Source organism: Gasterosteus aculeatus, chromosome 11 (assembly GCF_964276395.1).
Source record: "Gasterosteus aculeatus chromosome 11, fGasAcu3.hap1.1, whole genome shotgun sequence".
Taxonomy (NCBI): domain Eukaryota; kingdom Metazoa; phylum Chordata; class Actinopteri; order Perciformes; family Gasterosteidae; genus Gasterosteus; species Gasterosteus aculeatus.
The window spans coordinates 18,388,608-18,412,044 of record NC_135699.1 but is presented as its reverse complement, the minus strand read 5'-3'; the positions used below and the strand labels follow the sequence as shown (position 1 = coordinate 18,412,044).

The 23,437-nt window shown below is 47.6% G+C and overlaps 3 protein-coding genes and 2 long non-coding RNA genes across 6 annotated transcripts; 3 read left to right on the top strand and 2 right to left on the bottom strand.

Annotated features, from left to right (window-relative positions):
* Positions 1-519: 519 nt before the first annotated feature.
* On the bottom strand, positions 520-5,754 carry utp18 (UTP18 small subunit processome component). 2 transcript variants are annotated; one of them, XM_040191346.2, is made up of 13 exons: positions 5,217-5,754; positions 4,902-5,038; positions 4,574-4,669; positions 4,322-4,386; positions 3,898-3,995; positions 3,643-3,768; positions 3,376-3,550; positions 3,192-3,292; positions 3,032-3,122; positions 2,842-2,965; positions 2,596-2,770; positions 942-1,084; positions 520-598 (listed from the first exon to the last, which is right to left on the bottom strand). In XM_040191346.2, exons 1-13 carry the CDS (start codon positions 5,427-5,429, stop codon positions 574-576), a joined length of 1,569 nt encoding a protein of 522 aa, XP_040047280.2. In that variant the 5' UTR covers positions 5,430-5,754; the 3' UTR covers positions 520-573. The 2 variants fall into 2 exon arrangements, with proteins under 2 accessions (XP_040047280.2, XP_040047281.2); XM_040191347.2 differs by having other exon boundaries at positions 3,898-3,992.
* On the top strand, positions 5,058-7,957 carry LOC144384576 (uncharacterized). Its single transcript, XR_013451377.1, has 2 exons — positions 5,058-5,502; positions 6,757-7,957. It is a non-coding gene; the product is annotated as an uncharacterized LOC144384576 (long non-coding RNA).
* LOC120827811 (WAS/WASL-interacting protein family member 2) lies at positions 7,572-20,584 on the bottom strand. The gene is made up of 9 exons (XM_078084278.1): positions 20,486-20,584; positions 18,083-18,259; positions 14,201-14,286; positions 13,812-14,046; positions 10,816-10,872; positions 10,087-10,686; positions 9,152-9,361; positions 8,642-8,743; positions 7,572-7,955 (listed from the first exon to the last, which is right to left on the bottom strand). Exons 3-9 carry the CDS (start codon positions 14,255-14,257, stop codon positions 7,915-7,917), a joined length of 1,302 nt encoding a protein of 433 aa, XP_077940404.1. The 5' UTR covers positions 14,258-14,286; positions 18,083-18,259; positions 20,486-20,584; the 3' UTR covers positions 7,572-7,914.
* LOC120828076 (uncharacterized) lies at positions 10,395-11,207 on the top strand. Its single transcript, XR_005713479.2, has 2 exons — positions 10,395-10,712; positions 10,834-11,207. It is a non-coding gene; the product is annotated as an uncharacterized LOC120828076 (long non-coding RNA).
* On the top strand, positions 20,152-22,894 carry LOC120828060 (uncharacterized). Its single transcript, XM_040191379.2, has 9 exons — positions 20,152-20,215; positions 20,571-20,664; positions 20,760-20,883; positions 21,205-21,362; positions 21,666-21,808; positions 21,881-22,058; positions 22,134-22,273; positions 22,383-22,545; positions 22,721-22,894. Exons 1-9 carry the CDS (start codon positions 20,199-20,201, stop codon positions 22,784-22,786), a joined length of 1,083 nt encoding a protein of 360 aa, XP_040047313.2. The 5' UTR covers positions 20,152-20,198; the 3' UTR covers positions 22,787-22,894.
* The last annotated feature ends 543 nt before the right edge of the window (positions 22,895-23,437 follow it).

The window sequence follows — 23,437 nt, the reverse complement described above, 5'->3', positions numbered from 1 at the left end:
CTGCTGCGACAGAGAACTTTTTTTTTTAACTTTATTTTCTTCTAAGAAACTAACATGTCACATGACACCACTTTGGTCCAATCCAGCAGCCTATCGGGGCTCCGGCCCCCCCTCCTCCATGTTACTCTCAGGAGTCTCCCCCAGGCCTACTGGACCCCGTCCCACCGGAGGACCGCCCTCTGCCGCCCCCCTGTGGCCGGAGAGGCTCCTGCGCTGCTCCTCGCGCCGAGCAACTAGTCTCAAGTCAGCACCAGACGAAGACTTCACTTTAATTACCCACAATGCCTTGCAGTGTGACATGAAACTAGAAAGTAAACAAAGGAAACATGCAAGTTCAGTTATTAATATTTTATCCACAGAAACATGAGATAAATCATGACATTTTTTAATCAAATACTTTTAATAACTAAATATGAAATGTAATCTTTCAACAACTAGTCTGGGATTTACGGTTTATCTAGTCCCCCCCAAACAAGTCCAGGAGACAAGAAGCATCAAACCGACAGACAGGACACGGTCAATTGTTTCAGTTCTTTAATAGAGTTTCTGCATAAAATAAGAGACGCGTCCTCCTCAGAAGTCTTTGTAATGAAGCAACCTGAGGAGCCAGAAAGAGCAGACGTTCAGTTATCTGGTTACCGGGGCAACACATCAGGACAAGTATTTGAAAGATTTGATTCAGTCGATTACATATATTTTATATGCAGTGCAGAACTCATGTGGGCGGGGCCAACTGTCCTCGGCCCACCCACACGGTTTAACGAAGCAATTATTATTACGATACAATCGGATGTGAAATCTGGACCAATGAAAACAGGCCACTTGTGTGATGTCACTGCTCAATAAGTTAATGTGTCAAAGGATTTGTTTAAAGCTGCGAGAAAGTGATGTCGGCAGAGTGTCAAACAGCAGGTCAATAAAAGCAAAGGAAGCAGCCGCACCTGAAGAGAGGGGCGTGTCCCTTGTTGTTAGCCAGTGAGAGGAAGCCGCTGTGAGGGGAGAAGTCAAGGCAGCTGGTTCGATAGATGATCTTCCTCTTGGAGACGGGGAAGTTGGAGAAGACGCTGAAGCTGGGTAGGTGGAGCTGAAGAGGGTGGAGGATAGACCATTTATTAATTGGGGGGATTTGTGTGTAGCAGCACAGTAATTCAACTCTCCTCCTATCTCCACCGTAACAACCTCCTGGACCCCCACCAGTCAGGCTTCAAGGCTCCACAGAGACTGCTCTCCTCGCTGTGTCAGAGTAACTCCACGCTGCTAGAGCTCCTCTCTCCTCTGTCCTCATCCTTCTGGACCTCTCTGCTGCATTTGACACAGTCAACCACCAGATCCTTATTTCCTCCCTTCAGGAACTCGGTGTCTCAGACTCTGCTCTCTCCCTTCTCTCGTCCTACCTCGACGGCCGCACCTACCGGGTAACCTGGAGAGGATCTGTGTCGGAACCTTGTCCTCTTACTACTGGAGTTCCTCAGGGTTCCGTCCTGGGTCCCCTCCTCTTCTCGCTCTACACCAACTCTCTCTGCTCTGTCATTCGCTCGCATGGCTTCTCCTACCACAGCGATGCTGATGACACCAACTAATTCTCTCCTTCCCTCACTCGGATCTCTGCCTGTCTGACTGACGTCTCTCAGTGGATCCGCCCACCATCTGAAAATCAACCCCGACAAGACGGAACTACTTCTCTATCTGGGGAAAGATTCTCCTTCTCAGAACCTGACTGTTAACTTTGAGACTCCGTGTTAACGTCCACTTTGACTGCAGGAACCTCAGCGTGACGTCGACAGCCGACTCTCCCTGACTCCAACATCACTGACAACACCATCCTGTAGATACTCGCTCTACAACATCAGGAGACACGTCCTCTTCTCACTCAGAAGGTACTGATTCAGGCTCTTGTCGTCTCCCTCCTGGACTACTGTAACTCTCTCCTGCAGGTCTCCTGCTACCTCCATTCAGCCTCTGCAGCTCATCCAGAATGCAGCAGCTCCACTGGTCTTTAACCTTCCTAAGTTCTCCCTCACTCCTCCACTCCTCCGCTCTCTTCACTGGTACCGGTGGCTCATCCAGTTCTAAACATGGTGCTCACGTACCAGGCTGTGAATGGATGGGGTCCAGCTTACATCCAGGACCTGGTCCAACCCGACATCCCGACCCGCACTCTCCGCTCTGCATGTGATAAACTGCTTGTTCCTCCTCACTGAGAGCAAAACACTCCACTAGATCTCCACTCTTTGCTGTCCTGCTCCTAAATGGTGGAAGGAGGTCTCTGAAGACATCAGGACCACAGAGAGCCTTCACATCTTCAGACTAAAGACACACCTCTTCAGACTCTACCTCCACTAACACACTAACTAACTGCAGCACTTACATTGGACTTATAATGGTTCTTATCTACAGCAAGTTGTACATCGGCTTATTTGATGAAATCACACTTTCTTGTTCTTCGGAGTTTGTGTCCTTATGGTTGAAATGTTCTTATTGTAAGTCGCTTTGGATAAAAGTGTCAGATAAATGACATGTGATGGAATTCAAATAAAAAATGCACAATACAATACATCATCATCATCATCATCCTCCTCCTCATCTTCATCTTACCAGGCGTACGGCCTCGTCCTCAGCTCGCGAGGCAATGGCCAGGATCTCGGAGGAGGGGTTAAAGGTCAGAGAGGTCGCTGAGGTCAGCAGGTTCTTCACTGCTTTTAGAGGCCTGGGATGCGTTGACTTCAAACACGCCTCCTGGGAGTACACGTTGACCACGCCCGACTGAGAGCTGAGAGGGACATCGATGCAGTCGGTCACCGGCTCTAGAGGACACCTGGAGTCTGTGTGGGCGGGGCTTACCCGCAGGCCAGATATTGTCCATCAGGCGAGGTGGCGATCGACGTCCCTTTGACGCATCCTTCGTCTGTGAACCTGCTGAGGCAGCGACTGCTCCGCATGTCCCACACAAACACCTCTCCGTCCTCTGCACACGCACACGTAAGTCACATGACAGGAAGTGGACAAGTCACACGGACCGTCGATGACTTACCCGAGTTGGCAAAGACTTTGCTGCCGTCCTGAGAGAAGGACGAGCCCACCACGTCGCCGTTGACCTTCAAGCTGAGAACGACCTCCTTCGTCTGAGCACATTCAGATTATGAGAACTACTGTAAAACAAAGCGCAGAAGAAGAGGAGGGGGAGGAGTCACCTTGAGCGTGAGGAGGTGCAGGTATCCGCTGGTTCCAGTCAGCAGCAGTTCTCCTCCGTCAGGACGCACAGAGAACTCCTTCACCCGCGCCTCATTGAGACCTGGACAGGGACATGGTTCATGGTCCCTTCAGGTGAACCCTCGGCCCCCCTGTAGACGATCTGTATATCTGCCCCCCCCTCACCTCTGACGTTGTGCACAGGTGTGACCCGGCCCTCCATCATGTCATACAGGTAGAACATCTTGTTCTTCAGGCCGGTGGCGATCACCGTGTCCCCCTGCAGGCTGAACTGGGCCTTGTGGACCGGGAACCGGTCCAAGTGGATGCTCTGGATCTTTGGGTTCGTCTTCCCGTCCACCTGAAGGGCCGATCAAAGAGCAATGACACCTTTGCATCCTCGCCTGTGCACGGGGGGGGGGGGGGGGGGGGGGGGGGGGCGGCGCCGCGTACCTGGAAGAGGGACACCGATTGGTCGAGGCCGGCCGTCAAGACCACCTGAGCGGAGGGGTGGAACTGAACGGTGCTGAGTCGGTCCTCCGAAGGACGGGAGGAGTTAGCGTGGAGACACTTCTTCATCTGAGCCAGAAGAGACATGACCAGAGGGTCACGTGACCACAGAGAGGGTCACGTGACCACAGAGAGGGTCACATGACTCAAAGGAATTGTTCCGATAATAACGGTATTATTGAGAACTAAGTTACTGACTCTCAGGATGCCGCTGGGTAAACGATCTGAAGACGCCACGAAGTTCCCCGTCCTCCTCGTGAGCTCCTCCTCCTCCTCCTCATCATCAGCTGCTGCTGCTGCAGGAACACAGAATTTACACACTTTTCATCTCAAACATCACACTTGCCTCAGAGGGCTTCGGCTTGTACACCCTCTGACCTTTGACCCTCACATCGGCACAGGAAAAACTCCCCAAATATAAAAAACCCTTCAACGGGGGAAAAGGAAGAAACCTCAGCGAGAATCAGATCAGTATGAATGTGTCAAATGTACAATATGTTCAATTGCTACGACACAATGATTCAAATCTTGACAGTAGGAAGCCGGGTGAATTCAGAGGGATTTAATGGCGGCGCGTTGCTAGGAGACCCTCCTGCGTCGATGAGACAGGAAGTGAACGTACCTTTCTTTTTCTTCTTGGCGTTGCTGTCGGCCCACGACGGAGCTCCTCCCATCACCTTCTGAAATCTGACACCAACAGGTACAGGTGGGTGAGTGAGTGGGTGAGTGAGTGAATGGGTGAGTGAATGGGTGAGTGAGTGAGTGGGTGAGTGAGTGAATGGGTGAGTGAGTGAGTGGGTGAGTGAGTGAGTGGGTGAGTAAGTGAATGGGTGAGTGAGTGAATGAGTGAGTGAGTAGGTGAGTGAATGCTCACTGCGCTCTCATCCTCTCTTGCAGCTTCTGATTGGACATCGTTAACTCCGCCTCTCCTTTCATCAGGTCTTTGCGGTAACGATGCTTCATGTCCACCCTGAGACATTGAAGCAGGAAACATTTATTACCACATGTCAGACACACGGTGCAGGACGACAATGTGCACCAGGAATAAAATAAAACATAAAGCTATGAGTTGGTAATTGACACAGTACAGAAACAATCGTTTTTATTGACTATAATAACATCGCTATGGTTACCGTGGTGTTTCTGTGCGACAGGAACCTCTAATGTCCTTTCAGAATAAGAGCCATGTAAATGTGTCTTACTCTTCCTCCTGCTCGTCATCCTCATCCACCCAAGCAGCCTCTCTGATCTGCACGCAACCGCCGTCATCCTCCGAGTCACATGACACATGGTCTCCGTCCTCCACCAATAGGGCTCCGGCCTGCTCCTCCTCGTCCTCCTGCTCCACGACAGGAAGTGATGTCAGAGGAGGCTTCGGGCAATCACACTGAGTGATGTTTTTAGTTTCTACATTCAAACGGTGACCAACACCGTGTGACGTGTTAATGCCGTTCACACGTGACCTCGACGCGACGTTAAATCAGCGGTTTTGTGGGCGGAGTCTGGTGAGTTGTTACCTCCACGAGTCTCTCCAGCAGCTCCTCCTCGGCTCCGAACACCAGCTCCTCCAGCAGCCTCACCGAGGCGTCCTCCCCCCCCAGCACCGACAGCCTCTCCGCGTTGGCCCGCCGCGTCTCCTCTTCCTCCTGCGGGTCCACCTCCGGAGCTCGAGTCCTCTTCCGGGCCGCTTTCCCGTCCTCCGTCCCCGGCAGCTTGATCACGTCCTCCATCTTCAGCAGGCTCACGGAGAATCTCTGTTCCTGTCTGCACGTGTGGAGCTGCGTTCTTCTTCGTGTGTTTCCGGTGAGCTCACGAGTTGCAACAACAAAAGTCCGCCCCTCGTGTTGCCGGACAAACGGGCACTTTGGTTCCTTATTGGGAAAATGATTAACCACAATATTAACAAAAAATACAAAACAACACCATTCATTCTTAATAAAACTACCATTAAAATGATGCAGAATATATTTAAAGCATATATAATATACAACTAACAGAAATGCAAATCTAAATGATACATTAAATAAAACCAAAGAATCAATTTTGAACTGATGATTCACTTTGTATGGTTTGTATATAACACTTAATTAATTTCTTCATCATAAAATAAATTCTCCATGAAGATGCAACTGTTTTCACTTTTATTGCTTCATTTTCATTGTGTTTTTAAACATGCTCCATTTAATTAACTGAATGAGTGTATTGATTAACAGCATGAAGTTAAACCTGCTTCTTCACTCAAATAAGTTCAGATGAAATCTGCTGATTATTTGCCTTAAAGTCTGAATGTTAAATGACATCACGAGTTAACGGGCTGCTGACGAATCAAAAGTCAAAACAAAAAGCGTAGGACTGAACTGGTTATAGTTCTCTTCATTTTGTTTAATACATCTTTATTGAACAGAAATCAAACAAATAAGGAGGACGGAGCGATGACATCATAGCTGTGATCTCATCCAATCATGACATCATCAAATCTCTTAAGCCTCTCCAGTTGATTCAGAATGCTGCAGCACGTGTATTAACAAGAACTAAGAAAAGGGATCACATCACTCCTGTATTAACTTCTCTGCACCGGCTCCCTGTTAAATCACGAATAGATTTTAAGGTACTTCTCCTCACCTACAAGGCACTTGCTGGTGAGGCACCGTCGTATCTTAATGAGCTTGTAACACCTTATTGCCCTACAAGGCAGCTGCGCTCCATAGATGCTGGTTACTTGTTGTTCCTGTGGTTTTAAAAAGTAGGCTGGGGGCAGAGCCTTCAGTTATCAAGCTCCTCTTCTGTGGAACCAGGTTCCACTTTCAGTCCGGGGGGCAGATTCGTCAGCTCTTTTATGGTAAAACTTAAAACGTTCCTCTGTGATTGTGCCTATAGTTAGGGCTGGCTCAGGTTAGTCCGGACCAGCCCTTAGTTAAGCTGCTGTAGGCTTAGACTTCTTAGGACACACCGAGCTCCTCTCTCACGCTCTCGTTCTACCATAATTCACGTTTTATTAATGCACATCACTAATTCAGCTTCCTTACGGGAGTTTTTTTGTGCTTTCTCCCCTATCAGGTCTCCGTAGATCGTGGTTCCTTCTGGACCCTGGTCCTGACACCTGCCGTGGCCCTGCTGACGCCTGCTGCTGCCATCATCATCATCATCATCATCATCATCATTTTAGATATTTATCATATTACTGGACTCGTAAACCAACATTACCCTCTCCTAAAGTCTCTGTGCTCTCCCTCCCCACAGGCTTCTGTGGATGGTGGTTCTATGTGATGATGGTTCTACCTGACGGTGGTTCTATGTGATGGTGGTTCTAGCTGATAGTGGCGGTTCTATGTGATGGTGGTTCTGTGTGATGGCGGTTCTACGTGGTGGTGGTGGTTCTACGTGATGGCGGTTCTATCTGGTGGCGGTTCTATGTGATGGTGGTTGTATCTGATGGCAGTTCTACGTGGTGGCGGTTCTATGTGATGGTGGTTCTGTGTGGTGGCGGTTCTATCTGATGGCGGTTCTACGTGGTGGTGGTTCTACGTGGTGGTGGTCCCTGCAGTGGTCCTGCTGTGCGTCTGGTTTACTACTCAGTTACTTGAATCATTGTCATATAGTCTCATGTATGATACGTTGTTCATTGTGTCCTCATGACGTCATTGTAGTCGTCCATCAGGAGACGGATCCTCTGACGTTCTCACTGGTGGGTTTCGGGACAGAGGATGTCGTATGTGTACAGACTGTAAAGCCCTCTGAGGCAAATTTGTAATTTGCGATTTTGGTTTATACAAAATGTATTGTATGTATCTGACCATATAGAACTAGTTTATTGTGTGTGTGAGAATCATTATAGATCCATCGTTCATATTCAGACATTTGAAGCAGTGAAATGTGGAACATTAAGTTTATTAAGCGACAAATAAACCAACAGAACTTTACAAAGAGCACGACATGCAGCTGCTTTCCAGATGTTCTCTGCATCGCAACACCGTACAGACATGAGACAGTATGAGAGACACAGTGGACGCTCGGCTGCAGCGTGTGGTGTTCATCACGTAACGGGGAAATCTTGTAAATAAATGACTCCTTGTCCTCAGCATCTAATGCGCTCGTACAGGACGTCATGGCGGCTAAACGGGTCTTTGATCTCGGAGAAGTTTCTCCTTATAAAACCGCGTCCTATCAGATGTGATGGAGCTTGTGTGTGTCCCAGCTGTGAGGTTGTGTCATAGTTCACCTCCCAACCGGAGGCAGAGGCGGAGCTCCTCTCATCACTGAAACAAACAGACAGAGGGATGAGTCGAGCGTCTGTTTCTGCAGAAAAATAAAAGTAAACCGTGAAGAGCCAAACTGATGAAAAAAGAAAGGACAAATAAAGCTGCATTCTGTGTGGTGACCAGCAGGGGGCGACTCCTCTGCTCCCATAGACGTCTATGAGGAAACGACTCTACTTCTCTGTAGTGACCAGCAGGGGGCGACTCCTCTGCTCCCATAGACGTCTATGAGGAAATGACTCTACTTCTCTGTAGTGACCAGCAGGGGGCGACTCCTCTGCTCCCATAGACGTCTATGAGGAAATGACTCTACTTCTCTGTAGTGACCAGCAGGGGGCGACTCCTCTGCTCCCATAGACGTCTATGAGGAAATGACTCTACTTCTCTGTAGTGACCAGCAGGGGGCGACTCCTCTGCTCCCATAGACGTCTATGAGGAAATGACTCTACTTCTCTCTGGATTTATTCCCTCAGTAAACATTGTAAACATGAGTTTATGTCTCAGTCTCTAGTTTCAAGTCTTCTTCAACACAGCGTGATGTTCATTTAGAGTCAAACAGACCATAAAGCAGAGGAGGCTTTAGGGCGGGGCTACACGCTGATTGACAGGTCGTATGTGCTGTCTCTACATCCTGTTGAGCCCAGGTGCTGCTGGTCTATGCCCCCCCCGGGTGCAGGGTCCAGTACCTCGGTGGGCCTTGCTGGGGTAGATCTTGGCGAAGTGACGGTACTCGTCTGGAGGAGGGAAGTCGTCCAGAGGATGGAATGAATACTTTGACTCAAAGTCATCTGCAGGACCAGAACACACGATGCATTGGGATTCATTTACACCTTGAGGTCAGGGGTCACAGGTAGGAGACCAAACAGAAAGCAAACGTATACAACTACACATGTTCTCACATGAATGTAAAATATATGAGATGAATTGTGATCCGTTTGACTTCCTGTGAGTTCATTATTATGAGCTGAGCTACAACTACTGGTGATGGTTCACAGGCTGATCAATGATCAAACATCAGCCGCAATTAGAGAAACAAGGAATATTTGAGGGTTTGACGATCCGTTGAACCCCAGAACAGTTTTATTGATCATTTCTTTCACATTAAAAGCCTCCCAGCAACATGGGGGTGTAGCTGGGAGGCTTTTAATGTGAAAGCAAACAGATATTTACTGATACGTCGTCATCGTTAGACTCACCGACAAATGAGCGAGGGACGGAGGAGTGTCCGTTACGGAGAGGAGGCGGAGGGGGGGGAGGGCCGGCGGGGGTACGGGTGGGCGGGGGAGGAGGTTTTCCTCTGGCTGGGGGGTCAGAGCAGAGAGAAGGGCTACCATGACTCCTGTAGGGAGGCGGAGCGTCTCGGCCACCCGGTCTGAAAGACGAGGCCTGGACGGGCACAGGAGGCGCTGAGGAGAGAGATCCACAGTGACCACGAGCGGGTCTCCTGTCCGTCTGTCCGTCTGTCACTCAACACGCTGATGAGTGTCAGACGAGGCCACAACGCACATCGGATTGACACAATCACCAAAATGCAGGGGTGGAAGTAACGAATTACAAATACTCACGTTACTGTAATTAAGTCGATTTTGTATTTTCTTCAAGTGTTTAATTGTACTCATACTTGTGTACAACTGACACCATGTAATCTACTTTACTTTAGAAATCAAAAGTCGCCATCGAGTGCGCCCACAATTTAAAATAATATTCAAACCGTCAGATTGTGTAAATCTTTATTGGCCGTCAGATCCAACGATTCGACGACTCGCTGCTGTTTCTGGAGGTGAAACACACGGCGCCTAAAGAGCCGACGGAGAATTTGAGACAGACGTGACCGTGGACAATAAGGGACGGAGGGAGCGGACGCACCTCGCAGCATCCATCACCGTCTCCACCTCCCCACCTCCTGACTGCAGTATCTTATGCGCCGTATAGAGCAGAAAACACCGTATTTGCCTTTCAGAGGAAATGTACTAAACGCCAATAATTCATCACAGAGAACCGATTTGAAAGTGAAGACAGCCGACCAACATGTTACATACAAACTCCACGTGTCCAGTCAGAGTACGTATCCGACACCAGCAATGCATTGTGGGAACGCCAGTACTACTCATTTGTCATGCAATGACCTCACCTGCTCCTCTACACGGCGTCTCTCTGACAGGGGGCGGTGGCCTGTTGGCAGCCTGGTGGGAGGGAGTGGGAGAGGCCGGGGGAGGAGGGGGGGCGGGGCCTCGAGTTGGGGTGTGGCCTCCGGGGGAGGGGGCAGGCCTCTTGTTGCCCAGGGAGTTGTGTCGCTGGGGCAGATCCGCTGCCGCAACGCCACCTGTTGGGCCATTAGTGATGCGATACGGTGGGGGGGGCGGGGCCAAAGAGGAGCAGGCGGGGTTTCCCTCCGAGGTCGGAGGACGTCTACTGTTGCAAGGAGACGGGGTGTGGTTAGGAGTCAGGGGGAGGGGCTTCTCTCGGTTGTAAGAAGACGATGAGGACGGCGGCGAGGGGGCATTGCTGCGGCGACTGGGAGGAGGAGGAGGAGGAGGAGGGGGGCCGGGGGAGGAGTGCGTCGTGCTGGTGGATGGGGAGGAAGCTGCAGAAGACAGTTTGGACAGCGAGGGACAATCGGAGCAACTCGTCTCCGTGGGCAACAGGGTCTGGATGGAGGGGCTTTCTGGGTCTTCATGGCGATGACGGGCGGCTGCCACGCGACTGGAGGGAGACTGTCCAGAAGACGCGTCTGTCAGAAACCATGGAGGTCACACGGTTAGTGACATGTACACACATTCAACAACACGCCTCAAATCACGGAATGTAATTGTAATAAAAATCTCTTGACCTCCAACTGGTCTCGGTGGGGGGAACTGACCTCCTATTGGTCCAATAGGACCTGACTGGCTTCCTGCTGCTCCACCTCCTTTGGGCTCTAAGAACCACAACCATTGGACAGGAGAGTGAGGCCTTACTGCAGAGAAACTATGGAGACGTTCCGGGGACATCGCTATCTGCTGAGAGGGTTTATGCTCCCTCGCAGCTCCGATGACATCACCAACAGGCCCAAATGACACGGCCCAAATCATTAGCATGTATGACATCACGCCACAAAGGCTTAAGTGTCTCCTGCTGCATTCGGACCCAGAGTGAAAGTTTGATGTGGTTGGTTCTGATTGTTATCAGCTGGAATATGTGAGGAGATCAGACTGTAAGAAAAGGAAGCTGCATCACACTGATATTAAAATGATCCCATATCAACTAAAATGTAAATGTTGTAACAATTGTTTTTATACACGTCACATGTTATTTAGCTGATGCTTTTATCCAAAGCGACTTACAAGAAGTGCATTTCAACCATTGAATTGAATGTATTATACATTGTTCATTCTGACATCACTGTAGTCTGTCCATTCTGTCCTCTGACGTCCTCACTAAGGTCTCTTCCCTTTTTTTGGAGAGTCTTTCCTGTGCTGATGGAGTTTCTGGACCTCCTGCAGGCTGTGATCGGTCTGCTGACTACGTCCTTTACGAGTCTCACATCTCCGGTTTCACAGCACGATACGGCCGTTATTAAGAGGAAGAAAGACTCCCCGGTCTTTGTCCTGCTCGTCTTCGTGCGGCGAGGTTATGTTAACGCTTCACTGAACCTCTAGTTAAATATTCCGCCGTCGGTGGAAGTCGGCTACGGCAGCGCTGACCTCTCCCCCGTTTAGGAGACAAAAGGTCGATCGGCCTCGACAGAAACTCCTCAAAATGCAAAACACAAATCGCTCGACAACCTGATGAGTGAACAATCACCATGTGGTGTTCTGACAAACAGAGTTTAAGGAAGTCTTTTCTGCTAGGAGGCGCGCTAGCAGCTTCATGGAGTTGATATTAGAACAACAACTGGCACCAAAAGCAAACCAGCAACCAAGTGAACTTCAAACACTAAAATCTACACGACATTCAGCAGACTAGAAAAGATACTCATGTGACGTCAGGTCGCCTGGATGTCTGATGGCCTTGTAGTCGAGATGCACACACATTATATATATATATATATATATATATATATATATATATATATATATATATATATATATATATATATATTATACACACCCACACAGTAAAATATAAATAAAAAGGATCTTTAAACGTGTCAGTACAGAGCTTAGTGACTTAATAATCCATAAAGGTGTTGAGTCTTTAATAATAATTAACTGAATTTGGAGATTGAGACTTTTACAATAAAACATTTGTTTTCTTCATTATAATACTGATGATTAGGAGAATAACTTGTTTATATGAGGAAACTCAACGAGGGTTGGTTGTAATGTTGGATACTAGCAGCTGTGTGGAGCGTCTCCAACATGTAACATGTGTCTTTGGTCCACATGAAACATTGATCCACTAAGCAATAAATGAATGAAGGGGATCAACAGGAGGCTGCAGCGTCCAACCAGCCGTCCACCAGTCTGACAACTGGGCTCAAATACAACTTCCGTGTTAAGAGACAACACACAGACGGATGAAACGAGTAAAGTCTGTCTCGATGTTTGTGTCACATTAAAGATGTTGAATGACTCACTGTGCGTTTGGCTTTTAGCAAAACCTTTCCAGCCGTTTGCAATAAACAAAGTAGAAGATAGTTGAAGAAAACTGGTATCACAATGGTCACAAGATGCTATTTAATGACCACTGCACTCGGATTCAACCCCCACATGACCAGCGTCTTCAAATGGTCCCACCGCCGTCATTGGGTGTGCTTGACATAGAACACATACATACCTGGACTGTCTGGCTCGCACACTACTCCTGATGAGATGAGCAGTCATTGCCAGTTACCACCACTACTCGTTCGCCCAACTTCTTCCTTTTTCCAGCGCGGCGAAAGAATTGTCCAAAACGTTCAGTGAAGAGATCCTCGCACAAAGAAGCAAAAGGATACAAAAGCTGCAGCGTGTGGACGGCACGAAGGATTCAGGGTCATGTGTCTGTGATAAAGCTGCAGCGTGTAGACGGCACGAAGGATTCAGGGTCATGCGTCTGTGATAAAGCTGCAGCGTGGCCGTTCCACAAGGACAATGATCCCCAGCGTAGCTCCACCACAGCCTGGTTCCAGAAGAGACGGAAGCTTCTAGAGTGGCCGTCACAGTTTCCTGACGTGAACTGAAGGAGGCGGTTACAAAACGCACGTGTGTTCCTGAACAGGAGGCCGTTGGCCAGTAGGAATGGGCGGATTCCTCAGGAACGCTGTCAGAAGCTGCTCAGGTCAGAACAGCAAAGGGGGCCAAGTACTGAATCTGTTATGCAGGGGTTCAATCATTGTGCAGTAGTCATTACAAGTAGAATTTGGATGAAAACCCTGGTAAGACTGGTTCAAGTGACCTATTTAAGCTGTTCTCGTCTACTTTGTTCATTGCAAACTGCTCAGAAATTGTACATTTAGCAAAATAAACCTAATGTGTATTGGGGGTTGAACAATTTTCATTACAGCTGTAGATACTGCTACTGCTAGATAATACTACTACTACTACTACTACAGGTAGATACTGTTTCACTCTTTAGAATCCACATCAGTTTCCATCAAATGTCACCAATAGCTTCTGATCATATAAACTTCTCTTAGGACGAGATCTACTGTTGAAGGTGTGCGCACATTGTACCACAAGTTGATGTGGTTCCTTGATCTAGATTTTCAGTGTCCGGACGCGTATTTGTCCTCCTTTTTGGAGTTGCGCTGGGACTAAAGAGCCACAAGGACCAAAACAAATGACGGGAGTTGTTTTTGGGGTCAGACATGTCCCCTTTAAGGGCACTTGGCGGCTGGCCGACCCCCTGCTGCCTCCTGCAGTCTTCCCGTGAGGTCACAGAAGGTGTTCTTACTCTCTAGCGCGGTCCTCTGCTGCTCCTCGGAGGGCGCCCCCTGCTGCTGGTGCAGGTACTGGTATAAGCGAATGTACGGGTGATCGGTGGGAGGTGTTTGGCTCTCTGCTGTCGGGCTCTTACTGTCGCTCACCACCTCCACCTTCTTCAGCCGGGGGCCTCTGCAGATGTCCGTCAGCAGGGCGCCGCGGCCGTCCGCCTCCTTCTGGCTCAGCTTTGGGGGGGTGGTGTTGGCCTGGAGGGGGGACACCATAAGTTCAATAAATCATAGCTGGTGAGTTCTGAGGGCCGAGCTGTGAATAGAAGCTCTGAGTATAGTTAATAATAATATATGTACATTACTCATGTAGCCTAGAAGTGAGAGGGTAGGTGTGTGTCTCTGGAGTTACCTGGCTGAAGGTGGGGGGGGCTGGGGGTCCCCGAGGTGGGGCGGGGGGGACGGGCATCCTGTTGCTCCAATTCACACCTGATTGCCCTGAAACGCACGTCCACAGATCCAACCAGAGGTTCATTACTTGATAACGTCATCAAACACATAATGACATCATCAAACATACGGTGACATCATCGGCGTGATGTCGTTTCAGGCTGCGTCCTCATGAGGTCCTCAATGACCACATAGGCTGAACCAAGTGGTCCCAGAAAAAGGGACGGTCTGCTGTCAGATTGTGCTTTACAGTGAAAGCCTTAAGACCCGAAAAACAACGTAGCGGTAATCTTCTGTTTCCACCTCCGGATCGTGATTCCTTACAGGCTGAACGGTATTAATCCAATAATCGGTTAAGCCCTCAACCTTTAGCTAAAAGTAATATTGCAATCTTAAAGCAGAGGAAATCAATCAGTACAGTCAGTAACAAATACATTTATTAACTTGTATGCACCCGATATATTTGACTTGTGCAGACGACGCTGCTGCGCGAGCGAGAGAACAAACCAGCCCAAGACAAATCTCAGCGAATGAGGCGCGTACGAGCCTCCGAACACGCACGCCGCGAGGAGACACGAGCTGTGAGAAACGCAGTGACGGCGTTACAACGAGCACCGACTCTCAGGTTGTTCAAAGGAGAAGACAAGCTCTTCATCTTCTGAAGCGTAAATGACCTGGTGTGTCTCAGCAGCTGGTGCAGAGGAGGAAGAACATGTGAGATCAGAGGAACGGATGTTAGTTTATCATCACACTAAAGCTAAATTGTGTATTAGGTGTATTTAAACTTAATTAGTCACATGTAACTTCAGTGATGTTATAGAGTAAGACGTGATGGTATTCAGCATCCGGAAAGACAGCGCTTCACTTATTCCACATATTGCTCATTATGAGGTGAGGAAATAAATCAATGTCATCCAACTTGGAATGAGGCTGTAAAAAAAACTTTGACCGCGTTGAAGTGACACTTGAGGTCTTGAATGATGCGCAGGAGGTCTACACAGACCTGCACTACATTAACACGTGGTCTACACAGACCTGCACTGCATAAACACGTGGTCTACACAGACCTGCACTGCATAAACACGTGGTCTACACAGACCTGCACTGCATAAACACGTGGTCTACACAGACCTGCACTACATAAACACGTGGTCTACACAGACCTGCAATACATTAACACGTGGTCTACACAGACCTGTACTACATCAACACGTGGTCTACACAGACCTGGACTACATCAACACGTGGTCTACACAGACCTGGACTACATCAACACGTGGTCTACACAGACCTGGACTACATCAACACGTGGTCTACACAGACCTGTACTACATTAAACCGTGGTCTACACAGACCTGTACTACATTAACACGTGGTCTACACAGACCTGGACTACATCAACACGTGGTCTACATTAGACCTGCACTACATTTGTGACAGACATGGACTACATTAACATGTAGTCTACAACAGACATGGACTACATTAACATGTAGTCTGCAACAGACCTGGACTACATTAACATGTAGTCTGCAACAGACCTGGACTACATTAACACGTGGTCTACACAGACCTGGACTACATCAACACGTGGTCTACATTAGACCTGCACTACATTTGTGACAGACATGGACTACATTAACATGTAGTCTACAACAGACATGGACTACATTAACACGTAGTCTGCAACAGACCTGGACTACATTAACACGTAGTCTGCAACAGACCTGGACTACATTAACACGTAGTCTGCAACAGACCTGGACTACATTAACACGTAGTCTGCAACAGACCTGGACTACATTAACACGTAGTCTGCAACAGACCTGGACTACATTAACACGTAGTCTGCAACAGACCTGGACTACATTAACACGTAGTCTGCAACAGACCTGGACTACATTAACACGTAGTCTGCAACAGACCTGGACTACATTAACACGTAGTCTGCAACAGACCTGGACTACATTAACACGTAGTCTGCAACAGACCTGGACTACATTAACACGTAGTCTGCAACAGACCTGGACTACATTAACACGTAGTCTGCAACAGACCTGGACTACATTAACACGTAGTCTGCAACAGACCTGCACTACATTAACACGTAGTCTGCAACAGACCTGCACTACATTAACACGTAGTCTGCAACAGACCTGCACTACATTAACACGTGGTCTACAAAGACCTGCACTACATTAACACGTAGTCTGCAACAGACCTGCACTACATTAACACGTAGTCTGCAACAGACCTGCACTACATTAACACGTGGTCTACAAAGACCTGCACTACATTAACACGTGGTCTACACAGACCTGTACTACATCAACACGTGGTCTACACAGACCTGGACTACATCAACACGTGGTCTACACAGACCTGGACTACATCAACACGTGGTCTACACAGACCTGGACTACATCAACACGTGGTCTACACAGACCTGTACTACATTAAACCGTGGTCTACACAGACCTGTACTACATTAACACGTGGTCTACACAGACCTGGACTACATCAACACGTGGTCTACATTAGACCTGCACTACATTTGTGACAGACATGGACTACATTAACATGTAGTCTACAACAGACATGGACTACATTAACATGTAGTCTACAACAGACATGGACTACATTAACATGTAGTCTGCAACAGACCTGGACTACATTAACATGTAGTCTGCAACAGACCTGGACTACATTAACATGTAGTCTGCAACAGACCTGGACTACATTAACATGTAGTCTGCAACAGACCTGGACTACATTAACATGTAGTCTGCAACAGACCTGGACTACATTAACATGTAGTCTGCAACAGACCTGGACTACATTAACATGTAGTCTGCAACAGACCTGGACTACATTAACATGTAGTCTGCAACAGACCTGCAATACATTAACACGTGGTCTACAAAGACCTGCACTACATTAACACGTGGTCTACACAGACCTGCACTACATTAACACGTGGTCTACACAGACCTGCAATACATTAACACGTGGTCTACACAGACCTGCACTACATTAACACGTGGTCTACATTAGACCTGCACTACATTTGTGACAGACATGGACTACATTAACATGTAGTCTACAACAGACATGGACTACATTAACATGTAGTCTACAACAGACATGGACTACATTAACATGTAGTCTACAACAGACATGGACTACATTAACATGTAGTCTACAACAGACATGGACTACATTAACATGTAGTCTACAACAGACATGGACTACATTAACATGTAGTCTACAACAGACATGGACTACATTAACATGTAGTCTACAACAGACATGGACTACATTAACATGTAGTCTGCAACAGACATGGACTACATTAACATGTAGTCTGCAACAGACATGGACTACATTAACATGTAGTCTGCAACAGACATGGACTACATTAACATGTAGTCTGCAACAGACCTGCACTACATTAACATGTAGTCTACAACAGACCTGCACTACATTAACACGTAGTCTACGACAGACCTAGACCACATTAACACGTGGTCTACAACAGACCTGGACTACATTAAAATGTGGTCTACGTCAGACCTGCTACTGCATCGTCAGCTAGCATCATTAGCTCCAGCTAGCATCATCAGCAACGGCTTGACTAACTCTCAGCAGGATGCTAAGCTAACGTGTCTCTGCCCAGCTCACCTGGACATGTTTGCTTTGAAGCCCAACACCTGTCCGGGCAGAGACATCGAAGTACGGCGGCCGCTTAGAATAGTGTGCGGTTAGCTGCGCTGCTAGCTGTGTTAGCGTTCGCGGGACGTCTGAGCATCATCCGAGACACGTCCTCACTGTCTCTATAACGTACCTGTGAATGTTACCGGCCTCGTGGTGGTCAACTCATACCTCCACCTGCCTGCGCGCTGTCTCCGTCGGGGTTTGTCTTTCGGCTCGTTTTGTCCTCGGAGGACAGCTCGCTCTGCCGTTAGCCTCCGAGCTCCCTGCAGTCAACACACAGCAGCACGTGACCTGAGCGCGAGATGCACTGCAGCACGCGCGCACGCGCGCACACACACACACACACACACACACATCTAAAATTACTATTTTAACCTTTAAACATTCATTTATTGCCACGTATGTTACACATACAGGAATGTGTCTCTGTGATTGGTGCAATATAGGAATAAAATAGAATATGTAAGATAAGATAAAAATATACAAACACAAATTAAGATCAGATAAATACGTTAAAACACGTACAGTATGTGGTATTTGCCGTTACAAATGAAGACGGACAACAGTCTGCTGGTATGTTTACAGTGACTTTAACTCAGAACATGGTGTTTGGAGAATATTGCAGTGATGGTGACTTGGGTTTTCTTCATCGAGTGTTTTAGGGCTTGTTTATGGAGAATGTGAGTACATTTAAATGTTGTGCTGCTAGGTCAATCGCAATTTTATTTATATAGCACTTTTTAAAGGCCAGTGGCCAGACAAAGGGCTTTACAGGATAAAAACAATCAGCATCAATAAAACAACACAAGCAAACGTGAAAACAAACAAACAAGCAGAAAACAGTATAAACAGTAAAAGGCAAACAAATAAAAGATCCAACGCAGGTGACTTAACTGAGCCAAAGTCCAACGTGACCAAGTGGGTCTTAAGGCGAGTTTTAAAAGTGGAGGCTCGTCGCAGACCGCACAGAAAACGCCAAAGCGTTCCACAGTCTGGAAGCCGCTACTGCGAAGGCTCCATCTCCTTTTGTTTTAAGGAACGACCGAGGAACGTTCAGAACCAGCCGGTCAGCTGACCTCAGGGCTCTGGAGGGTTGATGCACATTAATAAGGCTGGATAAATATTCTGGGACCGGTCCACGTCCACTTTGACTGCAGGAACCTCGGCGTGACGTCGACAGCCGACTCTCCCTGACTCCAACATGACTGACAACACCATCCTGTAGATACTCGCTCTACAACATCAGGAGAACACGTCCTCTTCTCACTCAGAAGGTACTGATTCAGGCTCTGGTCGTCTCCCTCCTGGACTACTGTAACTCTCTCCTGCAGGTCTCCTGCTACCTCCATTCCACCTCTGCAGCTCATCCAGAACGCAGCAGCTCCACTGGTCTTTAACCTTCCTAAGTTCTCCCTCATCCTCCACTCCTCCGCTCTCTTCACTGGTACCGGTGGCTCATCCAGTTCTAAACATGGTGCTCACGTACCATGCTGTGAATGGATGGGGTCCAGCTTACATCCAGGACCTGGTCCAACCCGACATCCCGACCCGCACTCTCCGCTCTGCATGTGATAAACTGCTTGTTCCTCCTCACTGAGAGCAAAACACTCGACTAGATCTCCACTCTTTGCTGTCCTGCTCCTAAATGGTGGAAGGAGGTCTCTGAAGACATAAGGACCACGGAGAGCCTTCACATCTTCAGACTAAAGACACACCTCTTCAGACTCTACCTACTAACACACTAACTAACTGCAGCACTTACATTGGACTTATAATGGTTCTTATCTACAGCAAGTTGTACATCGGCTTATTTGATGAAATCACACGTTCTTGTTTCTTGTTCTTCTGAGTTTGTGTCCTTATGGTTGAAATGTTCTTATTGTAAGTCGCTTTGGATAAAAGCGTCAGATAAATGACATGTGATGTAATGTAATTTAATATGTTCTGCTCTGCTATTTATTGTATTTTATTGTGTGTGTGTGTATATGTATTGTACTGTGTGTATATTGTGGATTTTGAATTTCTTATTGTAATTACTGTACTGTATTGCCACTATTACACACAAATTTACCTTATGCGGATTAATAAAGTATATATCTATTTAGATTATCTAGACGTCACTGTGAATGTGGATATTGTCAATAAAGGTTTTTCAAAAGGATTCCTCATTGGCTTGACGTGCTGTGACGACACGGTCAATAAGCCAATCACATCGCTCGCGGTACCGCGGATATTTGAAAACAGAAATGGCTGAAGCTCGAGCGTAAGTCTCAAATATTTAACTTACATTTAACGTTGTGTTTATTAATACGACGTTTAACGAGGCTTTAAAATAGTATTAAACGTTCGCCAGTTATTTTGATCACACTAACGATGTACAGTTTGTATCTGAAGCTGCTGAAAATACAGAATTAACGGCAGCGTCACAAAGCTAGCTGAAGCTAACGTTAATTAACGATGGCTTCGTCTCTGGTTTAAGCAACGTTATATGCACCTCTGTTAGTACAATAAATACTACGAGATGTAACGTTACCTCTCGGATGTAGTACAGTCAAAGGAATTGGAGTACCATGAAGTTCCTGAGCGCGGCGGTATGAGTACCTCTGCTCTGTGTCCAGGGTCCTGCGGCGCTGCGACCCGGTTCTTCTTGGTTCCCTTAGAGACTCCGAGTCGTGTGACTCTGAAGCGGCCTGCATGGTTCCCTACCTCACGGTACTTGTACAGTCAACAACAACCACGAGTACTCATTGTGATGAATTCATCTGATCAATACTTAAATGTGCCCATTGATCACTGCTGTGCTCCAGGGCCGAAGACAAGTCCAGAAGGTTCTGGGTCGTCAGCTCTTCGTAGTGGACTCAATGATGTCACTCCTGGAAGGTCTGCAGTCTGCCCAGCAACTGGTGACTCAGCCCTGCCCCCCCCAACCTGGTACGGAGAACACACAGAGTGTATACAGAGTATGGACTGCAGCTGTCTCAAAGTCGCTAGGCTGCATCCTTAAGGACGCATACGTCGCTAGGCTGCATCCTTAAGGACGCATGAGTCAACCTACTTGAGTTGATTGAACCAACTCTAAACAGCTGTTCGGAAACCAGAAACTCAGAGTTTAGGGTTTGACTCAGAGTTTGTTAAACCTCCTACTTGAAACGGACCCCAGGTCTACGAAGACTGCTGAAGGCTACAAGGATGCAGCCTAGCGCCTTTGAGACACAGTGCGTGTGTGTGTGTGTGTGTGTGTGTGTGTGTCAGGGGGCGTGGCTCGCAGCAGGTGGAAGTGTCTGAAGGCTGACTGCAGGTCTGTGACGGAGGAGACGGAGACGTTGCTAAGATCTCTGCAGGACAAAATACAACAAATACACAGCAGAAGACAGACACTCACAGAGTTGATCCAATGTCTGCACAACAAGGTACATACACTCACACGCTTCTTTACTTTCCTCGTGTCCTCTACTCATTTCAATCTCCTTTATTCCTCGCCTTGTTCTCTGGAGATATCATTGTCTCCTCTGATATCCTCCTCTCACCTTCTCTAGTCACATACAATGATACGCGCACCTGTTCTCACCTTTTTCACCGCTTATGTGTTTGCGAGTATGAAACCTAGGGGAAACACTGCTGTCCTTGTCTCACCTCCTCTAGTCATATCCTTGTTTCCTTGTCTCACATCTGGTCATCTTAGTTCCATCCTCTTCTCTACTTGTGTCCTTCAGAAGGAGCAGTATGAACAGCTGGATGAGTCTCTGCTGAAGGCCCACAATGGACTGCAGTCATGTGACCATCAGCTCTCCCAGCTGAGGCCAGAGTTAGAGGTGGCGCTCGATCAGGTGACCAGGTGGCGGCGAATCAGAGACGAGTGAGTGTCGTCAGGTCACGTGGTTATCGTTGGGTCGTTCCGATTGGTCGCTAACTCTTTGTGACCTATCAGGCTGCAGGGTTTTGTCTCTGCCGCACAGGACGTCATGCAGATCAACCTGCTTTCCTTCAACCAATCAGAGCTCTGTCTGGAACTCAGGCCACGCCCGTTTCCAGACATGTTGCCCAATGAGCCGGAGACACTGAAGCTTTCAATCACCTGGAGCCACAACAACCGCTTCACAATGCAGGTAACTTCCCCACCTACTCATCCTCCTGTCTGCTGATTGGTTGGCCCTTCTTAAAGCCATAGTGTCTCTTCTCAGGTGACGGAGGGTCCTGCTGGTCTAGTGGAGGAGGGCCTGTGGGGCCGTTGGTCTGAACTAAGCTCCACCCTGCTGGAGGTGATGCAGCGGTACCTCACTCAGTTCCATCTGCTGTCTGAGATCCAGAGACTGAGATCCAGGTAAACCACTTCCTGCCTGTTCAAAGATCCCGTTCCTTCAGATGAATAATGCAATGGTTAGTGGGCGGGGCTTAAGAGGCTGACCATTGACCTCTGTGCCTCCCTCCAGCTTTGCCATTGACTGGCATCCCGCTCAGCGCCTGCTGGTCTACTTGAAGAAGGCGCTGCTGGTGTGCCACCTGGAGGTGGAGGATGGGTATCCGACCCGCGGACGGACCCGCCTGCTATCGGTACGCAGGGACGGACAACCCCTGGAAATATCTGGACTGAAGGTACTGCTCACCTGAAGTACAAGTACTCAGTCACAAGTACAAAAGTACCAGCAGCTGATACTTACGGTGTAACAATAAAAGTAATACTAAAATGTTTCTTAAATAAACATGAGATAACCTCTCTCTCCCCTCCTGTCTGTCTCTCTTTGTGTCTCCCCTCCTGTCTCTCTCCCAGCCTCTCAGACCTGATCTCAGTCTCACTGATTGGTTGGAGTCCCTCAGCGTTCATCCTCTCCTGTGACACTGCTCTTTTTCTGCCTTTCATCCTCTCATGTGTCACATGACTGTTTTATGTCTGTCTGTATGTTTTTTTGTTATACAAAATAAAAATCGGTTTCTAGACCACAAAGAACCAGGAATCTGTGATTAATGTGGCAGTTAAAGTTTATGTATTTTAATAAAACGTGAAGCACTCCAAACATAAACCAGGTTGAGGCTTTTATTTTTGAAATATCGTTACATTCCAACAACACAAAACATGAGACATTAGAGACTCAAGTTGTGAGACATGTATATATTTTATATATGTTAAAGTTATTGTCACATATTTGTTTTGCACATTATATTGTTTTTGAATCCACTTCTTATTCTGTAAATCACAAAGTATTTCACAATGTGTTTGTAGTACCTGTTTCATAACGTCATATTTTATATTGTGGTAGTAGTACTTGTTCTGTAAGAGCATTTCATTGTTAGGTAGCAGTGTGTGTAACTGGAGGTACTTTTACTGTAAAGTGAGCATTACTAAAGATACTTGTACAGCTCAGTATGTATTACTAGTGGTACTTGTACTACACTGTGTATGTACTTGGAGGTACTTGTACAGCTCATTATGTATTACTAGTGGTACTTGTACTACACTGTGTATGTACTTGGAGGTACTGTTACAGCT